At 40.6% G+C, this 24,377-nt stretch overlaps 1 protein-coding gene across 1 annotated transcript in view; it reads left to right on the top strand.

Moving 5' to 3' along the window:
• Positions 1 to 24,377, top strand: part of BMPER (BMP binding endothelial regulator) — a 260,754-nt gene that overhangs the window by 154,118 nt on the left and 82,259 nt on the right. The window contains exons 9-11 of the mRNA XM_017889844.1: positions 1,859 to 1,999; positions 4,753 to 4,857; positions 8,770 to 8,815. Coding sequence (XP_017745333.1) covers positions 1,859 to 1,999; positions 4,753 to 4,857; positions 8,770 to 8,815 — 292 coding nt within the window. The remainder of the gene's footprint in view (positions 1 to 1,858; positions 2,000 to 4,752; positions 4,858 to 8,769; positions 8,816 to 24,377) is intronic.

Raw genomic sequence — 24,377 nt, 5'->3', positions numbered from 1 at the left:
ATGTTATTTAGAAAATCACAAGGAAGATAAAATATATTTACTATTTAATAAGTGGAAGTTGATTATCATAAAGGTCTTCATCTTCTTTACATTGACTAAACCGAAGAGGAGGAGGGGTTGGTCTTGTCTCAGGGGTAGAAGAGGCAGAGGAAGTGGAAGGAGAGACAGGAAAGGCAGGCACACTTGATGTAACTTCTATTGAAAAAATTTCTGAGTGTAAGTAGACCCTTGCAGTTCAAATCCATGTTGCTCAAGTGTTAATTGTATTTTTCTGCATGCAGGATGGTTTCAGGTCTCTATGCCATCAAATTTGACAATTCCTCTACCAGCGATGTTATTACTATCTTTAAATTTGTTTAGCAGATGCTTCTTCATCCATAACAGTCTATCTCAGGTGTCATACAACCTGAGAGGCTTTCCTGACTTACCTGGATAGGTAACTTTCCCCTTGTCTTTGCTATCTTTACACCTTTGCTAGAGTTCTGTTTACCACATTATAATTGCAATTTGCTTGATTACACAGTTATCTCCCTTCTTACATTGTGGAGAACCCCTTGAGGACAGAAGTACATTTATGCGTCTCTGTATTTGAATTCTCATTAACACAATGCTAGGCACCACAGTCTAATGATATGTACATAAAGCGTGCCCTCTCTCTCCACACAGACACAAACATACACAATGAAAGCAGGGAGATCTAGGTGAAGTAGGCATTGTTTGAGAGGTAGGGAGTGCCCTTGTTTTTAAACAAGAAATCAGGATATGCAGCTTGACAAAGGATTATTTATTTTCCAATTTAAGTTGATTTATAATAATTTCTTTTCTTTTCTTTTTTTTTTTTTGAGACGGAGTCTCGCTCTGTCGCCCAGGCTGGAGTGCAGTGGCCGGATCTCAGCTCACTGCAACCTCCGCCTCCCGGGTTTATGCCATTCTCCTGCCTCAGCCTCCGGAGTAGCTGGGACTACAGGCGCCCGCCACCTCGCCTGGCTAGCTTTTGTATTTTTTAGTAGAGACGAGGTTTCACCGTGTTAGCCAGGATGGTCTCCATCTCCTGACCTCGTGATCTGCCCGTCTCGGCCTCCCAAAGTGCTGGGATTACAGGCTTGAGCCACCGCGCCTGGCCGATTTATAATAATTTCTATGTGCCAGGTATTTTACATTTAAGAGGCACGGTAAACCTGAGAAACAATAGGCAGAAGAGCACTTCCTTTTGAAATCAAATCATACTTCTTTAACTTACAGATGATATAAACTCTTCACCTTCAGTGGATAAGTGGCCTGGTCAAAGTCACTCCGCTACAGTAGAGCTCTGGAACCCAGGTCCAGTTTTGAAACTGTTCGTTCAGTTCCTTGGTTAGCACAGAACACACTTGAGGAATCTTGTCCTGAGGTGGTGCATTTGCTCTTAACTTTTACTTTCTGAAAAAAGATATTGTGCCTTTACGTTAAGCTCCAAAAGGTGGCATAAAGCCATGGAGGAGACCCAAGAGAGCACTATTGGTGCAGGTTGCAAAGAGGTAGAGAGCAGGAAGAAGGAAACTGGTGGTTCGTGGGGGGCTGGGCGGTCTTGCCACAGGCTGGTGGAGTGGGCTCATCAGTCTCTGGAACGTGAAATCATAAATCCTTGGGAGGGAGGGGTTGCGTGCCATAGTTTCCATAGTGCCCTCATATTCTGGTCTAGATACTTAATCAACAAATCACATTTTGAAGTGAATGAAAGATTTATTGCAATAAATTAAAATATGGTACCTTACAGACTTTGACACAGATAGTTATGGGTTATGAAAGGAAGGTCAGGTAGGATGTTTGGTAGAGGTGAAAATCATTTTTAATTTCTAGTTTGCCTTCGGGCCCCTAGGACTCTACTGTGGTTTGCAAGAAGAAGTGCTCCCACCCTGGTGGCTGCGACCAAGGCCAGAAGGGCTGTTGTGAAGAGTGCCTCCTACGAGTGCCCCCAGAAGACATCAAAGTGTGCAAATTTGGCAACAAGATTTTCCGGGTATGTCATGAGACAAGCACATGGGAACTCCTGTATTACTATGCTGACAATTAAAAAGCTCCAGACGCGAGGCAGATTGGGTTATCCCATAATTTCTATATACATATACAAATGTATATGTGTGCATATATTAATAGAATGTATTTATATTACAGTATTATATATACATATATAGTTAGAATCAAGTGCAGAGAATCAACCGTCTGAAAGATGTTTTTCTTGAGTATATTTTTGCTGAAATATGTTAAGCCTATAAAACCTGCCTGAATACCTGGGAGTACCTCTTCTCTTTGGAGATGCTCAATGACACTTGTCAAGGTGATGATCCCTGTCAAGATCCTGATGGATCTATACAGCTTGATGCTTTTAGAAGTTTTCCACAAAGCTACCTTTGCAAAGAAAAATTTTCTCATTTGGAAGATATTCAGATAAGGATGTGAACAGTGCACGTAGTTGAGCCAGGTGAGAGAGCTCTGCCCAGCTGAATGGAAAAGGTTGTTTTTGGCCATCTGTTACCAATCTCAGGTGTATTTTACATTATTTTCTGAGGACCCCAAGTGGAAAACAGTGCAATGGCCATTTAAACTTCAAAATGAAAGATGGTTGGCTTTGTCCAAAGTACTTCCTACCTAGTCCATTTTCCCTAGGGGTGGAAGGAGTCAAATCACTGTGTATCGAAGGTGTCACCTCATGATACCCGTGAGAATCAAGACCCACATAAACAAGTCAGTTGTGCTAGCTCTGCAGGCATGCTGTACTGAGCCAGACTTCCTATCATGCTGAAGTAGTTGGAGGGAGAGGTCTTGGTTCTGATGGAATAGTAAGAAGAAATGAGGTGTCACATGGTCTCGCTTGTAAGTGGGAGCCGAACAATGGGATCACATGGACATGGGAGGGGAACAACACACACTAGGGTCTGTTAGGGGGTAGAGTGGAGGGAAGGAGAGTATTAGAAAGGATGGCTAATGCATGCTGGGCTTAATACCTAGGTGATGGGTTGATAGGTGCAGCAAACCACCATGGCACACGTTTACCTATGTAACAAACCTTCACATCCTGCACATGTGCTCCAGAACTAAAAATAAAATAAAATAAATTAAAAAAGAGAAAACAATTGAGGACCAAAAAAGACATAAGGTATCATGCCCAGTGAAGGGGGAGGCATGTGTGTTGTGTTTACACCAGGCTTTTCAGAGATGCTCATGTGTCCTCTTGATATAAAGTCTCCTCCTCTGTCTCCAGAGCACCCAGATGAACTAGCCTCACTCTCACTATGGTGCTGTGTGCAATGCACTTCCTTTTTTTTTTTTTTTTTTTTAGATGGAGTCTCGCTCCGTTGCCCAGGCTGGAGTGCATTGCCATGATCTTGGATCACTGCAACCTCCACCTCCTGGGTTCAAGCGATTCTCCTGCCTCAGACTCCTGAGTAGCTGGGATTATAGGCGCACGCCACCATGCCTGGCTAATTTTTGTAGTTTTAGTAGAGGTGGGGTTTCGCCATGTTGGTCAGGCTGATCTTGAACTCCGACCTTGTGATCCACCCTCCTTGACCTCCCAAAGTGTTGGGATTACAGGCGTGAGCCACCGTGCCCCACTGTAATACACTTGCAAGTCACCTTGTAAAAACGGTTCCTTTAAATGACTGAGGCTTAAAATAATTCACAGAGACATGGATTCCTAGAAATGTGTACTCAGAGAACTTGGAACAGTCAGGTGTCCTTTAAGGCAGATTCAGTCGGGTCTTTCTCTCTTGAAAGGCACTAGAGGGTAGACAGTCCTTAAGATAGCTTCAAAAAGTCAGGAAGGGAAAGAGGTGGGGGAGTCATCCAATATCTCAGCTGTTTCTGTTTTTAACAAAAATCTGCTCCTTGGATCTGCAAGCTCAGGAAGGAATCCTTGTTTTGTTTTCAGCCCAACTCTGTTGTCTGTGATCTTTCTTACCCACAAGCAAGGATGCACATCCCTGCCTATCCTCCAGAGGTACAAGGGCTTTTTGTGTATTTGGCATTCACAGATTATACATTTCATGAGTGAAAGAAATTCCTTAAATAGCTCTTTGTGTCTGAGCAAGGGTCTAGTCTAGGAAATGAATCCCAAAGTGCTGCCCTGCTTTTTGAGAGGAGAGAACTAGATAGGCAGGGATGGGATATCTATGGCACTCGGAGTCTTCTCTCTGAGCTCTGCATTTTCAATGACTTGCCCATCAAGTGTCTGCCTGAGCGCTGGGAGTCATTTGAATTAGCCTCTCTTTTATGCATGTCCCATATGGGCCAGAACCATGGCACATCTGGTAATTAACCACCTCTGGACATCTCAATTAACTATTGGTGCTTGGGATGGCTTAAATGTTTTAGTCTTATCAAACAGGGGAAAATTAGATTACTGTCATTGTTGTATCATGTATGAAAATTCATGCTTGGTTTTCCCCTAGGGTGCAGCTAAGTAAACAATGATTGACAACAAGATGTAAATATGCCTTGGTTAAACACACAATAATTATTTTTATATCCAGGAAGGGGAACACACACACAAACACACACACACACACACACACGCTTGCACATAATCTGAAATCTTCACTAATCTTTATCTTAAATCAGTTGGGTACATACAAACACCTGAGTCATTTAGTCTAATGATGGCATCCCTCACTCAGGGCAAGAAATGCTTTCCTCCATGGAGAGATTACAGTCTGTTGCCTCAACTCCTGTCAGCCTCCAACTGCTGACGGGATCTTGTGTCCTCTCTTATAGGACGGAGAGATGTGGTCCTCTATCAATTGTACCATCTGTGCTTGTGTGAAAGGCAGGACGGAGTGTCGCAATAAGCAGTGCATTCCCATCAGTAGCTGCCCACAGGTACGTTTGGAATGCAGATTGACTTTACCTTAGTGTCTTGAGAAATGTCCTGTGTGTGGCACAGTCGCATGCCATCTTCCAAACACAGACTCCAGCTCCCCCAAAGCCTCCACATTCCTGAGTAGCCAAATGCCCCTTGCAAAGTTTGCTCATTCTTTTTGCAGATTTTATCCTTGCATGAAAATAGCTTTTGCTTTGCTCTTGTCCGAATTCTAATTTCTTATTGACTTCTCCCATTCATTCTGTAAAACTTCTCCAACTCCTGCAAGATCTGTTTCTTTGCTTTCTTTTGCCAGGTTTTGTTTATCATCATAACTGTCTTTTGCCTTTTCCTCTTTTCTCTCCCTTCTCAAATCAGAGCTTTCCTCTTATAGCCATTCAAAGTAATATGTGGTTGTTTATTAATATTTCCACAAGGAAATATTAATTTCTCCTGCCTCACAGCATCCCCGATTTCTTTGCTGAAGTTTTCTCTCTCTAATCCTGGCCTCCATTGTAGCCCCAAATGGAAATAGCATCCTTATGGAAATATCTCTTTTCAAAAACCCATAGCTCCAGCACACTGAATAAAGCAACCATTATCTTCTAAAGCATGAGATTCATTGAATTCACCTCAGCAACTTGAAACCTTTTAAAGTTTTATACATTTTGGGAAAATGTCAACCCTATTCAATACCTTCCCTTGAATGAAAAAATATATCCATATATTCAGGACATGTCCTCCCTTCTCTGTTATAGACAGCTTTTAATTTTATTCACATCTGTTATTATTAAAAACAAAAGTTGCTGTTTTTACTCGAGTGCCAAATGAGGCACAAAAAAACAACAGCTGTTGCTATTGCACAACTGAATAAAGAGGAGAGGAAAAGAAGAGAGAAAAAAAAAACATCCTAATTAGTCTTGCTTTAAAAAGCCTCAGACATAAAACTGAAAGCCTCCCATAAAAAAAAAAAAAAAAAAAAAGAAGATACAATAAGTAGACTTGAACACGGTCTGCTTATAAATATTCATTGGGAAAAATGGGATCACATCATTTATGCCAGTCCTCTGGGAACCCTCGTTGCTAATGAACTCTTGCAGCACATGTTAGTAATAATGGGCTTCCTTATTCTACAAGACAAAAACAGGATGCTGTGCCAACCTGGTGGCTCAAGTAACTAGCCTCAGCAGGCCGCCATGGAGTTTCCAGCTTCACTTGAATTCTGCCACTTGTAGCTGGATTGATAGTTTTCATTGTGCTCTTGCTGGGGGAGGGGAGGGCGGGGGGAGGTCAACGTTCTTTATGTCACTGGTGTCTCATTAGCCTTCCATCATTGTAGACCACATTTGGGCCAGGGGCATCCATCCCTCCAAGCAGAGGCCTTTCCCTGCCCCACCCACCCCCTCCACGCCTTGTCAAAGCTTGTTGGTGCCCCTGCCAAGGCCCCTGCCTGAGGGACCACCTTTCTGTTTCTAGGCTTCCTTCCAACCACTCCTCCAGTTCACACTTTCCCTTCTCAGGGGCCGGCAGGAGATCTTTGGAAGATAACTCGGCTCTATCTACCATGGAAATCTTGTTAAAAACTTACTTCCCCTCCCCTACATTGCCTGGGGAAATTTTGGAAAAAAACAAAACAAAACAAAACAAAACAAAACAAAACAAAACAAAACAAAAAAAAAACAGAGAGAGAGAGGAGCTTGTATTCCCTGCTCTGTCTTTCCTGGCTACTGCATATCTCTTTTTCCAGATGTAAATGTCTCTTGTGGAAGAAGGGTTTTATGATTGGATTCCCTGTCTATCCTGCCCTGCCCTCGCTCACCACCCCGCCATCCTGCAAATTCCCTAGATGCAAAGGAGTGCCATTTGTGAGAAGGACTATGAGAGCTGCAGTGGGGACTGGGTCATCAGGACACTGTCATCTCTCCATCTCTAATACGTACTGAGATTTTATAGTCACAACGCTAATCTCATTTAATGCTAACATTACCCCTCTGAGGTGGGTGCTATTTCTAGACCCTGCTTATGGATGAGCCTGCAGCACGACCAGAATCTTACAGCTAAATGCATATTACCCAGGTGCTCTGACTTTGCAGCTTGTACCTGATTTATTCCCCCATCTAATTTAGTGATGTCATCACTGCCACTTTCATTTTCTGAAGACAAGAGATGGAAGTTTCCATTGAGATGTGGATGTAGGGAATTGTAGTCATGTTTGGTTGGGACCTTGGCTTTAAGTCAGCTCTGCTGCATTGGGATAGAGCACCTTAATCCTCTTGGGGCCGTCATTCCCTCGGCCTGAGCTGACCTCATTTGGCTTCATCTACAACTGCTTTCAGTCTTGAGAAACCAAGAGACCCCTGTGCCAAATTGCAATTGACAGCAGAGCTCTAGGCAATGAAAATATGTTGTGATGCTCCCGCACTATGGGATGACTGGCTGGGACTGAGTTTTAAGTCTCAGTCAAAGTTGTCAAAGCCTTTAATGGTTCATTTTAGGCCTAACTGATGCAAAAATAGATCAGACCTGATTAAAGATCTTCAATAATTAACCAGAATCCTTTAAGTCCATCTGATTTTTTCTTTTTGAGTACTTAAGCCTACTCTTGATGGAACTGACCAGTAGTGAGTGAGTGAATGAGCAGTGTGTGAGCCGTGTGGCTTTGACATGAGCCTTGGCAACCTCTCCGTGGTCTGTTTCCTTAGTTCCCTGTAAACAGGGGATAAGGACAACTGCGTGTGGAGGGTTATTGTGAAATTTAAATGATAAAGTATGAGGAATGCATGGCACTCAGTCTAGTGTATAGCAGATGATAAATATTAAATTATCTTAAAGAGAAAGGACTCAAGAGGACAAAACTGCAGTGGGAAGAAAATGTCCTTTAGGGTCAGACAAAATTAGGTTTGATTTTTCGTTCTACTACCCTTGTGTTGCACGACATCAATTTCTTCACCCATAAAAAGGGAAATACTCAGCTCATAAGGTTCTTGTGTATCTTAATAACAGTGATTATGAAATCTCTAATGTTCATTAAATCTTAATAGGTCATAAGTATTAACTCATTAAATCCTTATCACTAACCCGACATTGGATAACATAAGTAAAATATCGAATAAGATGTTTGTTATATAGCAAGTGCTCTCTAAATGTTAAACTTCTTCTACATTTCTTTTTCTCTGTGATTAACCATTGAGTCGGAGATAAGACAACTAATTTTCTGAAATGAGTCCTGAGAATACGTCACCTCCTTTAAATGTCATGCATTAAAAAGACTTAAAAGACGTGCAATGTAGGAAATTGCAGTGTATTTCCAGAAAGGTAATGAAACATTACCCAGTGTTTCAAAATTCTCAGCTTCCTTGGCGTTGGGTGCATAACAGTTATTCAACATGGACAACATGCCACTTTCTGAAACAAGAAATCTGACTGAATCTGATCTGTAGCACAGATATTGCCCATATCCATAGGGCTGGTGATTCCTGAGTTTGGATTACAGTTTACTGTTTAAGCTTCTCCAACAAGCAAAGACAGAAAGAAGGTCTTGTAGGGATCTATAAGTTGACAGAGAATTCTCATTTTTATGTGTGTGCCCTTGTTCTCTAAAGGGCTAGATTTGGATACCAATGAAAAGGTTGAGTCCAGACTGTCTTCATCTTCCTTCCATGTGAGAAAAATCACACTAGTGAGCCGTTTAGGTATTATATTTCTTGGAGGATAAAAACAGGAAAGTTTACTGAATGACTTTGCCTGGCCTTAGAACCTGATGCTTGAAACTTCATTTTCAGCATCATCACCACCATCTGGGCACTGAGTTCAAGTACAGCTTGGACTGATTTCATTGGTTTATCTTGTATTAGATTTTAAAAAGATATTTGTCCTCAGCAGACCCTTTTTTTTTTTTTAACATTAACTTTTATTTGTTTTCTTCTGATTAGGGCAAAATTCTCAACAGAAAAGGATGCTGTCCTATTTGCACCGAAAGTAAGTTTATTGCTTTGAAAATGTGCTATTAGTATTTGTTTTGCTTTTATAGTGTGACAAGAAAATAGGGGTGTATGTTTCCCCACATTTTATTTTGTAGGTATATGTAGGATGGGATCATCTGACCTCCCTACAGACATTTTACGTCAATTGTAATTCTCCCACAGAAGTACAATTGAGACAAATATAGATACTTCCATCAGAATTTGTTGCTATGAGAAATTAAGAAGATAAATGGTTTGATTAGGTTTTAAAAAGGACCAGATAACTTAATGTGCATTTTAACTGCTAATAGCATTTGTAGTCATCACGGTTAAGATAATGCTATCTGGTAAAACCAAATATTATACAAAGTCTAGGAGGGGCTTTCCTTCTCCCATTATAAAACCAAACAGCTGCACTTTCTGCTCCCTCACCCCACTCCCCACCTCATCACCACGTCACCTGGGTGCATCCAGTCTTGTTGTTGGCAAAGAGAAAACAATAAGTCACTAGGCTGACGGTTTTGCCATCTTATTATAGTCATGTGTCACTTAACAGGATGCGAAATGCCTTCTGAGAAATGCATCCTTAGGCAATTTTGTTGTTGTGTGAATATTGTAGAGTGCACTTACACAAACCTAGATGGTATAACCTACTACACACCTAGCCTATATGGTACAGCCTGTGGATCCTAGGCTGTAAACTTGTATGGCATGTCGCTGTACTGAATACTGTAGGCAATTGTAACACATGGTAAGCAGTTGTGTATCTAAATAGAAAAGGTATAGTAAAAATACAGTATTATATTCCAGTGGGACCACAGTCCTATATGTGGTCCATCATTGACCAAAATGTTGTTGTGTGATTCATGACTGTTTTTAACTGTATTCTTGAAAGTTCCTTCTAAGCATGGCCTATTCTGAAAGCCGTCTGAGACTGTACTACTGATCATACGGACAGCATAGCAATGGCTTCATATCAGCCCCACATGTAGACATACGCCTAGATCTATTAGCAAATTGCCATTTTAGTCCTCCTGAAATTCATATGGTTTTGAGATAGCTTCCTGGAGTGTTTTACTGAAAGAGGCATATTAGTAATATCACTGTCAAGTTAGTTCCCATGTATGATAAGTAGGATTAACAAAGTCATAAAATCTATCGGCGTACTTTATGAACCAGTTATGTTTAGAGAAGTGGAGTGGAAGATAGTTGAAAGCAGCTTTCACATGGGCACAGGTTTGTTCTTTCCTCTTCTCTAAAATAGAGTTTACATTACTAGAATTACTAGACTCTGTTGTTTTTTTAATTGATTAGTACCTTTGGACAATAGATATGCAGGGTCATTATATGTGTGTGTGTGTGTGTGTGTGTGTGTGTGTGTGTATTTATATAAAACTATTAAATATAATATTTATCTACTATACATGTTACTATTTTTAGAAGCAGAGAGCTATTAAATAGTTACATATTGGATAAAATGCTGATTGAATTAATGAAAATTTAATTATAGATTTAATAAAAAGGGTTTACTTTAAAGATAATGAAGTAAATAAAATAACTCAAAGGATGCCAGTGAAATACGACTTAGTAGGGAATAACGCAGGAAGACAAATTAGCTATGATTAACACACCAGTTGATTTAAAAACACGTGTACAATCTAATACATTTAATCATCCTCCCAGAAACCCTGAGGAAACTTTGTTTATGGATGGTTCAGAGGCTGCCTTCCAGTTAATTCCTTTCCAGATGAGCAGAATAGAGTCTGCATTGATGAAGTTTTCCTCTGTGTCCATGTCAATGGAGATGTTTGCATTTCCCCATAAAGTGTCTCCTAGTTGAAGCAGAGACCTCATAGGAATGACTCTTATTTTCCAGTTAACTCTTTCAATTTGCATGAGCATGGACTCATTACATCTGCCAATCACATTGTTGTCAGGCAGGATCACTGCTTAGCAGCTTCATAAAAACATATGACCAGCTGGGCGCAGTGCCTCATGCCTGTAATCCCATGCCTGTAATCCCATGCCTGTAATCGGGAGGCTGAGGAGGAAGAATTACTTGAGGGCAGGAGTTTGAGACCAGCCTGACCAACAAGGTGAAACCAATCTCTACTAAAAATACAAAAATTAGATGGGTGTGGTGGTGTGGGCCTGGAATCCCAGCTACTCAGGAGGGTTGAGGCAGAATAGCTTGAACTTGGGAGGCAGAGGTTGCAGTGAGCTGAGATCATGCCACTGCACTCTAGCCTAGATGACAGAGCAAGGCTCTGTCTCAAAAAAAAAAAAAAAAAAAAAAAAAAAATTGCCAATCTTGTAAGAAACAGTCTAAATCTTGAATTATTTGACTTTGTTTTGCAAGGATCAAATAGGTGATTATTGAGATAGTTGAGAGAAAAGCTACAGTATGTTATTAGTTTATTCATTATGAGCTGGACTTTCCATGTCTAGAAAACTGGTGACATTGTAAAGAAAAAGAAAAGAATACAAATGGAAGGAAAAGTATTATAAAATAGGAGCAAGCTTTAAACTGGTAATATTAAGCACCATATTGTGTTAACCATGTGAATAAGCTCATGCCTTCTATCACTGAGAGAGGCAATTGGCAAGGGAGAAAACCACCCAGCTGGAGGGGCACCGGGAGGACAGTGACTCTGCACCTGCATGGAGCAGGTCAGTCAGTGCTGGAAGAGCCCATGCATGTGGTTCTCTGTCCAAGTCTCAATTCTATCATCACATGGCTATTTCTCAATTTCCTTTGGTGTTTTTTCCATCTGTTTACTCTCTCCTGCTCTCCAGCAGTTCTTCCATCATTGCTGTAAAACGCATTCTATTTGGCGAGGCTTATTTGTTCAGATTGAGTGAAGAGATGGGATGACTTCCAATTTTAAGCAATGCCCAGTTTTCATAGCACATTCAGGTAAATGTATTCTGATGTCCTTTCGCTGTGGCTTCGAGACCTCCTACTTTGAAATTTCTTTGTCATTATATCCAGGATTCAAAACAAACCTTTGGGCACATTTTTTCCTCTGTAAATTATGCGAGCTCTCTTGAAAAATGGATTTCTAGAGCAGAAAAAGCAAGGATGAAACTACAAAAAAGTCTAGTGTTTTCTAAAGCCAGAAAAACAACTAATTTATGTCTTATTAAAACACATACAGTCTCTCCCTCTCTCTCGGACACACACACACACACACACACACACACACACACTCACTCTCCATGATGTTACCGCAGAGTTTTCAACCTCAGTCTTACTGAGAGTTTGGCCAGATCATTCTCTGTTGTGGGGCTGTCATGTGCATTACAGGATCTTTAGCAGCATCCCTGGCCTCTAACCACTAAATGCCAGTAGCATCCCCTGCAAGGTTGTGACAACCAAAAATATCTACAGACATTGCCAGATGTCCCCTGGGGAGCAAAATTACCCCTGTTGGATGCCACAGGCATTCCAAATAGAGGAAACAGCATGGGTGAATGCAGACATGAGCAACCTGTGGTACTAGTAGCACTAACTAACGCTCGACACCTGTGGATTAGATGCAGTGGGAGAGTAAAGTGAGCCTAGAAGCCTTTGGGGTTAATTGAATATGTTTCCGTATTTTAATTCTCTAACCCTGCAAAAAATTATGAAGGCATAATTATATCTTGAATGATTTTTAAAAGTTACTGTCTTTACTTTTGTTGCTAGGAAGCTAAAAATAAATTTGTACTCCACCTCTAAAAGCATGCAGGTTTTGAGTAATAGGCTTACTCCTGACTTCATCATATGTATCCACTCTTGTGTGTTTTCAACTATTTACTTTGTAAGCTACTTCCAACCCTTTTCTGAAAGGAGGCAAGAATACATACATGCACACATAAATGCATATGTAAATTAAATGGATTGATTTCAGAGCTTCCAATACTCTCCAATTTATTTTGGTGACCTGTGGTAGTTAAATGAATGTTGCATTATTTCCAGCAGTGGTGGCATTACATTATCTGTTCCTAAAATCCCACAGAATTTCTCACTTATTGCCTGGGTTAGTTTTAATCTTGGTAGTGTTTGGGGGCTGTCTCAGATCTTTGAAAGGAGTAACGAAGAGGAAACTTGAAGTACACGTGAGAACATTCTTACGGGTCTCTCCTTATAACAGTCAGCAGTAATGGTAATTTACAAATCTGTAGGTAAGAAATAATAGAGGAGGCACAAACTGTTGTCCTAGCCACAGTAGGACAGTTTTTGTAGGGTTGGCCTGAAGGAGCAATGATGACTCTCTCAAAATAGGGGAACAAAAGTCCTCTGAAAATCAGACCTGAAGGAAGTATGAAAAAGCATTGCTGTCTCTTTATAACATGGAACAGCCTCTCTTTCTCCCTTTTCAATGGAAAAGAATTAGATTTGATTTTGATGATTTATTTAAAATAAAATATTTGAAGTAGGCTACACAAACTTTATAAAGCTTTCTTGCAAATGCTGTTTCTTGCCAAAGTGTGAGGCTCTAGCCTTAAGTCAGTCTGGACTTGCTTCGGCTGGGCTCACATGAACACGGAGTAGGTGACAGGGAGCCACTTGCCTGTTTTGTGTGTAGCATTTTGTTTACGCAAAATGTTGTTTTACTGCATGTTGGCAAATAGTAGGTAGAATCTTGATCTAACCACCCAACAGAGACCTGAATCAGATAAATTATTTGCTGGCGGGCCTCTCATTTTGGCACATCTGACTTAAGCCCTCTGGGATGCGTACAGGTAGCTCCAATTAAACAGAGTGGCTGTAGGAGGGGGAGAATGTAACAACAATTTCATTTATTTCCCTAGGAAAAAAAAATAATGAAACAGTAACGTAGGGGCGTCTGTTTTCTGACATGGAAATAATACATAGTGTCAAAGTTGTCACTAATAAGAACGGTGCGTGTGAGGTGTGTATAGAGAAAGAGAGGGAGAGAGGGATGGAGAGAGGGGCAGAGAGAGAGACTGAGATTGACAGATTGAGTATATGAGAAAATTTAATCTCTCAGCCATCTACAAAAGCAGAGACAAAGGCAGCCCAGACGTGCATGCCCAGTCCCTGCTGTCATAGGTTCATTAAGCTGTACCTGTAGCTACATCAGACCTAACCATCAGATTCCCAGGTTAAAACACAAGTTCATGATTACATAACACTGAGGCTGATTGAATATGCCGAGCACAGATGTGCATTTAATTGAAATAACCTCAACTACATGTCCCACAAGTAACAGGAAATATCAAATTTCAGCAGCTCAGGGTGGGAGGGGGCTCACAGTTGCCAGGTGACTTTTTAAACCCCCCAGGGTTAGTTTCCAGCTGTGTGCAGGCTGCTTTGGTGTGCCTGCTCTCCTAGGGGCCCTGCCTGCTGCCTGCACCCACCACAGCCACTCATTTTGGCACATCTGACTTAAGCCCTCTGGGATGCGTACAGGTAGCTCCAATTAAACGGAGTGGCTGTAGGAGGGGGAGAATATAACAACAATTTCATTTATTTCCCTAGAAAAAAAAATAATGAAACAGTAACGTAGGGGCCCATTTTATGAGAAATCTCCACTGACAGAGGTTCTGCAAATTAGTGATTTTGTGTTTGAGCAAGGTTTCTGGCCTCAGGGGCTGTAAGCAACTCCAGGTCCCTTAACACCAAGAGTCTGTCCTTAACTCAGGAAAGCAAGGAAATTCGAAACCAGAGCTCAAGATGCTTGTAGAATAGGCATTTGTGGTGTTGACTTTAGCCCTGCCAAGGAGGTGTTAAGCTAAGTGGCCACTGAAGTTTCTGCTCCAGCATCTGGAGTCGGACTTGACACTGCTCCTCAGGCCCAAACAGCAGACAGGGGTGGCAACTAAAACCCGCTGTACCACACATGGTGGCTGGGAGATCCCACACTGGTAGAAACCAGGCTGGAAGGAGCATGAGGAAATCAGTTTGTTTTCTGTTTTATATGCTGTTCTGCTCTAAGGAATATTGTTACTTTAATTTTTCTTGCTGTAAATGAGTACAGAGTTGAAGGACACTGAAGTTATTAGGAATCACCTTTTCTCTACCACCACCTGTCAGTTGCCACAGGGTGTTAGTACTCAGTAAGTCCTTGATAAGTGATTATTTGATGAATTGACAATCACCACCGTCATCATCCGTAGATAACAATAATAGCAATAGTACAACAGTAGTACCACCAGCAACAGCAGCAGCTAATATTTATTTGGCATCTGCTGTCTCTAAACACTCTCTTGGGCAGTCTCATTTAGTTTCATTTGATAATCACAGCCATCTTGTGGTCAAATAGTGCTGTTAGCTCCATTTTACAGTTGAAGGAACTGAGGCTTAGAGGTTAAGAAGGATGCTCAAGGTAGGTGTGGAGCTTGAATTCCAACCGGGTAGCTGGCCCGAAAGCTTGGTCTGGAATTACTTCCCTTAGCTGGCTTGTCATTTTGTACAGTTTGATAACCAGTCAAAGTTAAGAAGGGGAAGAGAAGGCCTGGAGGGCTTTACAACTTGTAAGAATTGTAGACTGGTGAAGGACCTTAAGAGGAATTTCCAATTAACAGTGTTGTCCCTCCAACCACACCATGGTGGAAATGGAGACTCAAGTCCCCAGGTTTTCTTCTACTGTACCATCTCCGTCTTTCTGCTCAACTACAGAGAAGTGGTGGTTGGTATGCTCTGAGCTCACTGACAAATCAAACTGGCTTGGTTTTCCATTTTGTTTGTTTTCCATGTCTACTAGTTTTTCCAGTTTTTTTTTTTTTTTCTCTTGGTAACTCAAGTTACTGGGGTCAAGTAAAGATCTCCCCAAATTTTCTTTTTAAGTACATATAGTTTTAAACTTGAAATAACTCTGTGTATAATTTCCACCAGGAATGGGTAAGAGCAGAGTTGCCCTGCCTCTGGAGCTCATCACCATTTTAGCATCAGGAAATTTGTAAGTGAAGGGACCTTAATATGAGGTCAGACCTCTCACTTTGCAGGTGAGGAAACTGAGACTCACAGCAGTACTAACTGAGAGAACTGGGATGAGGACTTGCATCTTTTAAAAAATCTCCTAATCCAGTATTCATTCCACAGGCCTCTCTGGATTTTTGCTTGGGAAAGCTATTTTTAATATAGATGTAGCGTTATGACATAATTCAATTAAAAGCTAGTTTCTTGCTTAATTTTGAAAGAATGCATTTTATATAGAAAAAGATTTGTGAATTCATTATTAGACATCTGGTACAATATAGCCAAGGCTGCCACGTTGAATCTCAGTAAAGTTGCAAGCATCCAGTTTTGACTGAGGTTATGTGTGATGGAAACGTCTTGGTAATGACACACCTAAAATACAGCTAAATGACAAAACAAATGAACAATAGAAACCCCAAGCTGTGAAACTTAAAAAATACACTTGATGGAAAGTACTGTATAATTAATTATACATTACTATATGCAGAGCTGAGGTAGATTTATTCCTCTTTGGAGGTCACATCTCCTATGAGCAAAATAAAAGCAACAAAAATTGCTACTTCTACCACCTCTGCAATTGCTCCTATAACTAATGGCGACTTATTGAACATTAGTCCATGTCAGTCAGGTATTGTGATAAATGCTCTCCATTTTGCCATTTAATCCTTACCATGTTCCTATGAATTAGAAGCCATCGTTAGCCTGAGGGTGAGAGAAATTAAATAGTTTGTGGTCAGCTAACACACTGGCCTACGAGACTCCAAAGCCCAAACTTTTATGCACTATTCTCTGTTCTCTATTGACTAAATTTTTATTCATTTTGGAGGTTCACTTCTAAATAGATATGAGGTTTGCCAGTTACTTTCTTTTATACATGACTAGCGGCTTCTACTTACAAGTGGTTATATTTACTCACTTTTAAAAAAACTTACCTACATTTATGAGGTCACTTTAACCTCTTCAGTCTCTTGCGTTACAATACTTCAGTTGTAACCTTTGCTGGGAGTATGGAGAGATGACTCATTAGCTGTGCTATGTATGGCCCTTTGATGTGAAATTCATATTCATGAATGCTGTCATTCTTTCTCCTTATCTCTATTCCCTTCCGTATTAGTACTCTCTGCCCTCACTCATTGCTCCACCCCTCTTCTCTGACTTCCCGTATGCTTCTTTAGTGCAAGTATCTGTTGTTTCACTTTTTGCTTTTTCATCTTGTAAACCCACAGCTCCACTTTCATGGTGCCCTTTCTGTACTTTCTCACTCTGGTTTCAGATTTGTTTAAGCTTTGAGGTCCTTAACATATCACTTCTTAACAAGATGCTAATGTGGTAGATCTCAGCTTCTTGGAGAACACATTCTTCTTTCAAAGTATTGCATTTGAATTTTGTTAATAGTTTCTACCTTTGATTCCCCCAATTACTTGAGCTGGGAGTTGGATGGAGGGGCTAATGGCTGTTTCCAATCCCTATTTGCTGACTGAATTCTGGCGCCCCCATGTCCCAGCTGCACAAGATTTGAAACTTAATGTTATTTCTCATACTTTTGGCATTTCTCCCCCATGTTCCTAATCAATCATCAGGTTTGCTTGATTGTCTCTTTGTGATGTTTTTTGAATAAATACTTTCCTTGCCATTCCCATGGCAGCTGGACACTCATCCTATTGCTTGTATGTAATCTCCATCTCTCTTCTCCTTCACCCCTTTTTGCACACCCCTGTCAGAACCCAGACTTGGCTTTCATGGAGACCTATGCCAGCTTCCTTCACTGGTCTCTTGCAGTTTCCCAGAATTTGTTTTATAAAACACTAGTGCTGAGAGATAATAATGAGTAATATTTTCAAAACAAGGTTCTGTGATAAAATACACTCAGGAAATGCTGGGTCAAGTAAACTTAAATGTGTTTCCTTACTGCAGAATTCTCAGAGCCCTTAATATGCTGATGTGCATGGTGAAGGAGGCTGATGGAGTATAGAGCGCCTCCAAAACTAATTTGAGCGGCAGAGCTTTTTTTTTTTTTTATTTTAATTTCTACTTATTTTGGCAGGGCAACAGGCAGGATTGATGTTTCACAGGAAACATATCAAGAAATGCTGGTTCTTTGGAATACATTTAAACTTCTCAGGCTGGCAATGGATCTCAGGCCAATTTATTTAGACAACTTGGGTGTGTTGTATCTCCCAAAGCAGCTCTGCACTCCGGTCTGATTGGCCTCCTGCTCTTCTTGTGTAAGCTGCCCTCTTATCTATGTCCATGACTTTATTTACATTCTTCTTTCGCACTAGAAGGCTTACTTCATTCTAGCCCCAAATTTGTATTTTATGTTTTTTATAGACTACCTCAATTTAACTTGTCTTTTCAACAAATCTATACTTTCTAAGTTTGTTACAGTCTTTCTCAACCCCATTTTAGCCAGCGGTAGAGAACTATTTGCTAGATTTGCTTAACATTTATAATAAGGAAACGAATAATGACTACTCTGAGTATCTCTTATGATCTTGGCAGCTTTGCAGTGCTGTCTTTATAATCACCCTGCAAGGTAATTGTTCTTAGAGTCATGTTATAGGCAAACAAATTGAGGTTATGTAGGTAGTTTATGCATGATTTTATAAGTCTTAAGTGACAAAATCAGGATTCAAACACAGGACACTTAAAAGCAATAATATGCTCAATGTCTGCCAAACTCCAAGGAGGCTTTAAAGCTGGAAGCCGGATTAACTTGGAGATGTGAAACCCATCTCTTTAGGTCAGATATACTGTTCTCTCAATTGATAAATAAAAACTTCTGGTTTGAATAGAGAAGAAGATGTTTTAAGGTCGGATCTTGGGTAGTGAGAGTGGCAAAAATACATCTTGTGTGTGAACTGTATATTAACATTCAGTGAGCTTTCGGCATTCCAGAAGGTGCTCTGGAGGACCTGAATAAAAAGTTGATACAGACCCTGAGCTCAGAAACATTTAATGTAGTTGTGGAGATGAAATAAAAACACATTATATAAGGGAATCATATATTATCTTTTATAATTAACTTATAGATAGGTGTTCTTATTCTAAACTTCCCAGACTCGTAGGACAGCATTGATCATTCTTTTGGCAGAGTCTTTATGAACCTCTACATTTGAGAGGATATGAGTATCTACACATTTCTTCAGATTCTCAAAGAGCTCTGTGACCCCAGCTAGTTAACAAGTTTGCAGGATGCTGTGGGGAAAGGAATGGCCTTGAAGCCACAGTGTCTTGGGTTGGATTCCACCTTTACAAGTATTGGCTGAGAAACCACGGGCAATAAGGCAACTTCTTCAAACTCATTGCTAAAAAATTAGGGTATTAGGGTATGAATATACAATGTGCACAGACATAGTGAGGATGAAAGGTGATAGTGAGGATGAAAGGGGATACTGAAAATATGTAAAGCATCTGATATGGTACTTGGCATACACTAGTTATTTTATACTAGCCACATTTAATGTTCCTACGTGTACTAGTTACCTATGGCTACAGATGACAAATTACCACTCACTGGCTTAACACAGCACAAATATATTGTTTTATAGTTCTGGAGGTCAGAAGTCTGAAAAGGGTCTCAGTGGGCTAAAATCAAGGTGTCAGCAGGGCTGTGTTTCTTCTGAATGCCCTAGGGGAGAGAATCCGTGTTTTGGTTTGTTTGTTTTTCTCTTTTCCAGTTTCTGAAGGTTGCCCACATTCCTTCGCTCCTGACCCCTTCCTCTAGCTTCAGACTTGCCAACAGCAGGTTGAGTCCCTTTCACACTATAAGGCCCATGCACCTTCCTTCCTCTTTCACTAAGGGCCCTTGTGAATACATTCACCCCTTTCAGAAGTGCCCATATTGAGGTCAGCTGATTAGCAACCTTGATTCCATTTGCAAACTTAATTCCCTCTTGCCATGTAAATAACATAGTCACAGGTTCTGGGCATTAGGAGATGGACATGTTTGGGGGTCCATTATTCTGCCTACCACTCTTGATCATATTAGGCATTAGAGGTAAGTTGTTTTCCCATGTTGTTCTGATTCTGATTTAGCTTTTTGATTTTGACAATTTTTGGTAGGGTAGGTTATCTCTATTCAAATGGAGAAATTGGACTGCCATGAATTTGAATTTCTCAGCTAGCTTTCTTGTCACCAGACATAGTTTCCCCATAATGTTCCTGACTTTTCAGAATTTTTTTCCTAATAGTCTCTTTATTCCGAAAGCATTAATTAATTATTCAGTTAATCGATTAGGCACAATTATTTTGGTTACCTGCTGTATGTGTCATTACATTGAACTATTTTAGTAAGTTCAGTGTGGGCAATTTTTTTTCACCAAAATATGTTCTCAAATTAATTAACTAACTCATTCATTCAACAGGTATTTATTGATACATGATATGTGTTACAGCAGTAATATTTTTCGAGTAATGAAAAAATGAATCCATGCATTACATATATACCATTATACGTTGCTTAATGGTAGGAATGTGTTCTGAGAAGTGCATCATTAGGCAATTCTGCCATTATTTGAGCATCATAGAGTGCAATTACACAAACCCTGGGCTAAATGGCACACCCTATTGCTACTAGGCTACAAACGTGTACAGTACAAATACTGTAGGCAATGATAACACAATGGCAAGTATTTTTGTATCTAAATACATCTAAACATAGAAAAGTTACAGTAAAAATACAGTATTATAATCTTATGGGACCACTGTCACTCATGTGGTTTGTTGTTGATGGAAACGTCGTTACAAGGCACGTGTCTACCTATAGACCTTCTGTATACATGGCAGTGTGTCAGGCACTGAGGGGTACACATAAAACTTACAGGGAGTTTAAGGTCTGGCTTAGAAGTTAAGAATATGCTAAGGAAGAAAATGATTTATCATAAGCAGGCTATGACTTTGGTACACCCTAGTTTTGATCCCTAAAAGGAAAAACATAGTGTGACTACAAGATAGAGTATTTGAAATTAAGACTGTCCCAGAACATCTGGGCTATATGGTGAGTTTTGCTTTTGGAATTTAGAGGAAACAGACGACTTTGGCTGAGGCACCAGGGGCGTTGCTTTGGGAAGCTGGCATCAGGCCGGGAGCTGAAGGATGCGTGTGCTGTGAACTGTGAGGGAGTGCTGGGCAGGCACGGGCCACTGCAGGGCCCAGGTGAAGGGGCCAGCACTGGGCTCCATGATCGAGGCCTGGACGGTAGCCCTGGCTATGGGTTTGGATGTGTTTTAGATGAGATCTTGTAGTTAGGGGATGCTTCCTTTGTTTGCTCTTTTGTTTCAAGTTGGTGAGCTCATGGAATTATGGAAAATACGTGAAAGCAAATTCATAACATTTAACAATGTACCTACACAATATTTCTTGAAATCAATTTTTTGTGTACAGATCAGTTACAATTTCTGGTGGATTATAGATTGGTGGAAAGTGACCTACTTCTCTCTTTTCCACCCCCACACCTATATGTGTTAGATTATTTCCCATTTAAGAGGTCAAGGAAGGCACCCAGGTGCCATGTGGTGGATCATGTGCTGACCCTTAGGTCCCTTTTGGGCCAACAGCCATCAGTGACATTCTGTGCAAGGCGGGGGACTCCTGAATGGAGAAGTTCGGGTCCTTCTGGGTCGCACCACAGCCTCTTTCTATCAGAAGCCTCTGTCATTGTTCAGGCAGGGCCTAGACAAACAGCCTTTCCTGATTCTTCACCCAAGCTTGGCATCATCGTGACGCTTACCTGTCTAGGATTCCTGGAGCCCCTGCATGACATAGTCACCTCAGAGTCCCATGGGCCTGTTTCCCTGCAGTTTGGACTGAAAAGGTTTAAAGCTATGTTTTTTTATTTGTTAGGCTTCCTCATGGTTAGAGCATTATTTTTGGAAATGCAGTGATCCATGTAGTAGCAAAGTATGATGAACTGGAGAGACTTTCCTCTTTGCTGAAGTAATGGATTGAGTATAGAAGTTCCATTCTGTGCTTTCAAAGTGAAAAAACATTTTAAAGACTGGAGAAATCTTATGACATGTTAAGTAAAAAATAGAAAATCAAATTTCATGTACAGAATTATCTTAACTATGTTCAAATAAATACATGCACAAAATTATAAACAGTGGCGCTTTCTTAGTGGCAGAAACACGAATGGTATTTTTTTCCCCGTCCTTATGCTTTTATGTTTTTGTTTTGTTGTGTTTGGAGGGGAGTAGGGTTAGAGTTTACTCAGTTTCTCTTATTTTTTTTTTGTAATGTGTGATTGTATAATTTTCCCTTAATTTTCTTTAACAGATGTTTTGAAAATAATCACTGCTCTCAGAAGAAAGGCATTTCATTAGAATAAGTATATCCATGACATAAATAAATGTACCTGATGTGGTTAGGAGAAAAGTGTTGGCAGTATAATTTCAGAGGCAGTGTGACTCTCTTATTTCTCATGGTGATCTTATTAAGGTATGGAACATCAAAGTGGTATGTCTTTAATCCAGCATTTTAAAAACTTTTAAAGCAAATATTCTTTTTCTAAAAGTATACATAGTCATTGCAAACAATGAAATGTAAGTATAAATAATACTGCAAATACACATAAACAAGAAAGAGGAAAAGAAATGCCACACATAATTCTATTACCTTAGAGAAAAAACACACACTCTTATTGTCTGGTTTTGTACACTTCTGATCTTTTTTCCCCCCTTTACCTGTGCATTTGTATCCATATGTTGAAAACAACTCAAAACAAAAATGAGATCTAATGATTTGACCTACAGGACTATGAAAAAATGTGCCACCAGTGATAAACTGGCATCTTTCTCTCCATCCTCTGACTTATGCATATTCAAACAAGGTTAGTTTCAGGATGGTCTGTTTCTGTAGCCTCCCTCCCTCTGCCTATCACGCCAAGCTTTCCAAAAGAGTGTGACTGGACATCTGGACGTGTTGGACTGAAGCTAATTTCACTGGGTCCACTGGAAAAAAATTATATGAGGATGCTGTGTTCATTTCTGTCCCCTAAGTGTTCTCAAGCCTTTTCCTTTTGCAGCCAGGCAGATTCTTGTAACACTGAGAATTCTCACGTGCAGACACTCTCTGGTGCACGTGTTCACTGCGCCTGCAGGATCTGGCACAGGGACCTGGAGGTGCCAGGAAGAAGGGCCAAGGTTTCAAAATTATTTTAGCTCATGATACAAATGTCCCCAAATGCAACACATAATTTTCAGGCATCTTCACAGTCATGATATTTTGTTGGCCTCTTCGATATTGCTGTCACACAGAAAAATCATCCTGATTTCCAAACCCTTCCCTTCCATAAGTTAGGGCCTCTTGAAAAATATCTTTCCTGACAGCCCTGTTCACACATGATTTCCCTTGCCCAGAGTCTCCCTGGACATTCTTCCTTGCTTCCCGCCCAGCTATGAGCAAGCTCAGGCTTCCCCAGGGTCACTTGAGGCAGTAGATCTTCTGTTGCTTCCATGAAGACTTGCTTTGTCATGTAATTGGCCTTATCTACAAGTACCCACAGTTTGACTCTTAAAAGCAAAACAAAAAATAACAACAAATCAAAAACAGAAAGCCGTAAGAAAGAAAATAGTGTCGCTCATGGTTCTTCCACCAAGGAATAACCACTGTTTTCAATTTTGGGGTGTGTATGTTTTGGCGGGGGTTGTGCATATTTATTTTAACATAGTTAAGATTATCCTGTACATAGAATTTTATTTTTGATTTTTCATTTTGCATGTCATAAGCATTTCCTCAGTCATGAAGATTATTCACACACTTTTTCAGTGACTAGATCATAGTTCATTTTATGAATTATACTGCAAAGTGCTTAGCTGTTTGTTTAATTTTGGGAGACAGTCTAAATACCAATTTTCTGATGATGCATCCATGATCAGCAGACATGTAGAAGAGTTTTAGGGTATGTGATGAGCTTTCTGCAACTGTTGGCTATTAGTGCTTTGGTTAATGATAATTTTAGTGTAATTGTTGTCCCTGGTACAAGGAGAAGATTGCCACAGGAGAGTGTGGGCAGCAGGTGTGGGCATTCCCTGTGTCTGCTCCCCACTGAGAGAGGACTTCCTCAGGAGTGTAATTTCAAAACCTTAGGAGGTACCTTGGCCTTTCCAAGCTGAGGTCCGTCTGTAGCATGCTCAAAAGCTCAAAAACGTTGGATTGTCTGGGCACTCTTGCTGAGAAGGTGGAGTTAAGGACCTGGAGAAGTCCTTCTCTTCGACTGAGTGCATCTGGGCATCAGGTTACTATATAGTCCTTTTGTGGCATATGTTGGTATTACTTCCGAACTGTCATTCTCCTGGTGCCACTTAGGGTCCCAAAGAACTGCCTGGTTCTCCCTCAACCAAAAAGCGACATCTTCGTGGCCAGGGAGAGATTCCATTTCATGGGCAGGGAGAGAGAATGTCGGGGGGAAATGTGGGATAGGATGACTTTGGAAGTAATCACATGGAGAAAGGACTGATAAATGCACTCTGAAGAGGTTAAATAGCTGGGAACTAGTTGAGAAGGTACAGAATGAGGAAGGTGGGGGGAGGGTAAAATGTGAAGCAACACACCAAGTAAAGCAGGAGTCAGAAGGAAAAGCGACCAAGAAAGGAATAAGAAAGGAGCAGAAGGGGAGGGTAAATTCTAGTATTACTGCTGCGCTTTCAAA

The sequence above is a fragment of the Rhinopithecus bieti genome, unplaced genomic scaffold (assembly GCF_001698545.2).
Source record: "Rhinopithecus bieti isolate Rb0 unplaced genomic scaffold, ASM169854v2 scaffold_19617, whole genome shotgun sequence".
NCBI lineage: Eukaryota > Metazoa > Chordata > Mammalia > Primates > Cercopithecidae > Rhinopithecus > Rhinopithecus bieti.
Note: the sequence above shows the minus strand (reverse complement) of the source record. Positions and strands in the feature narration are given on the sequence as shown.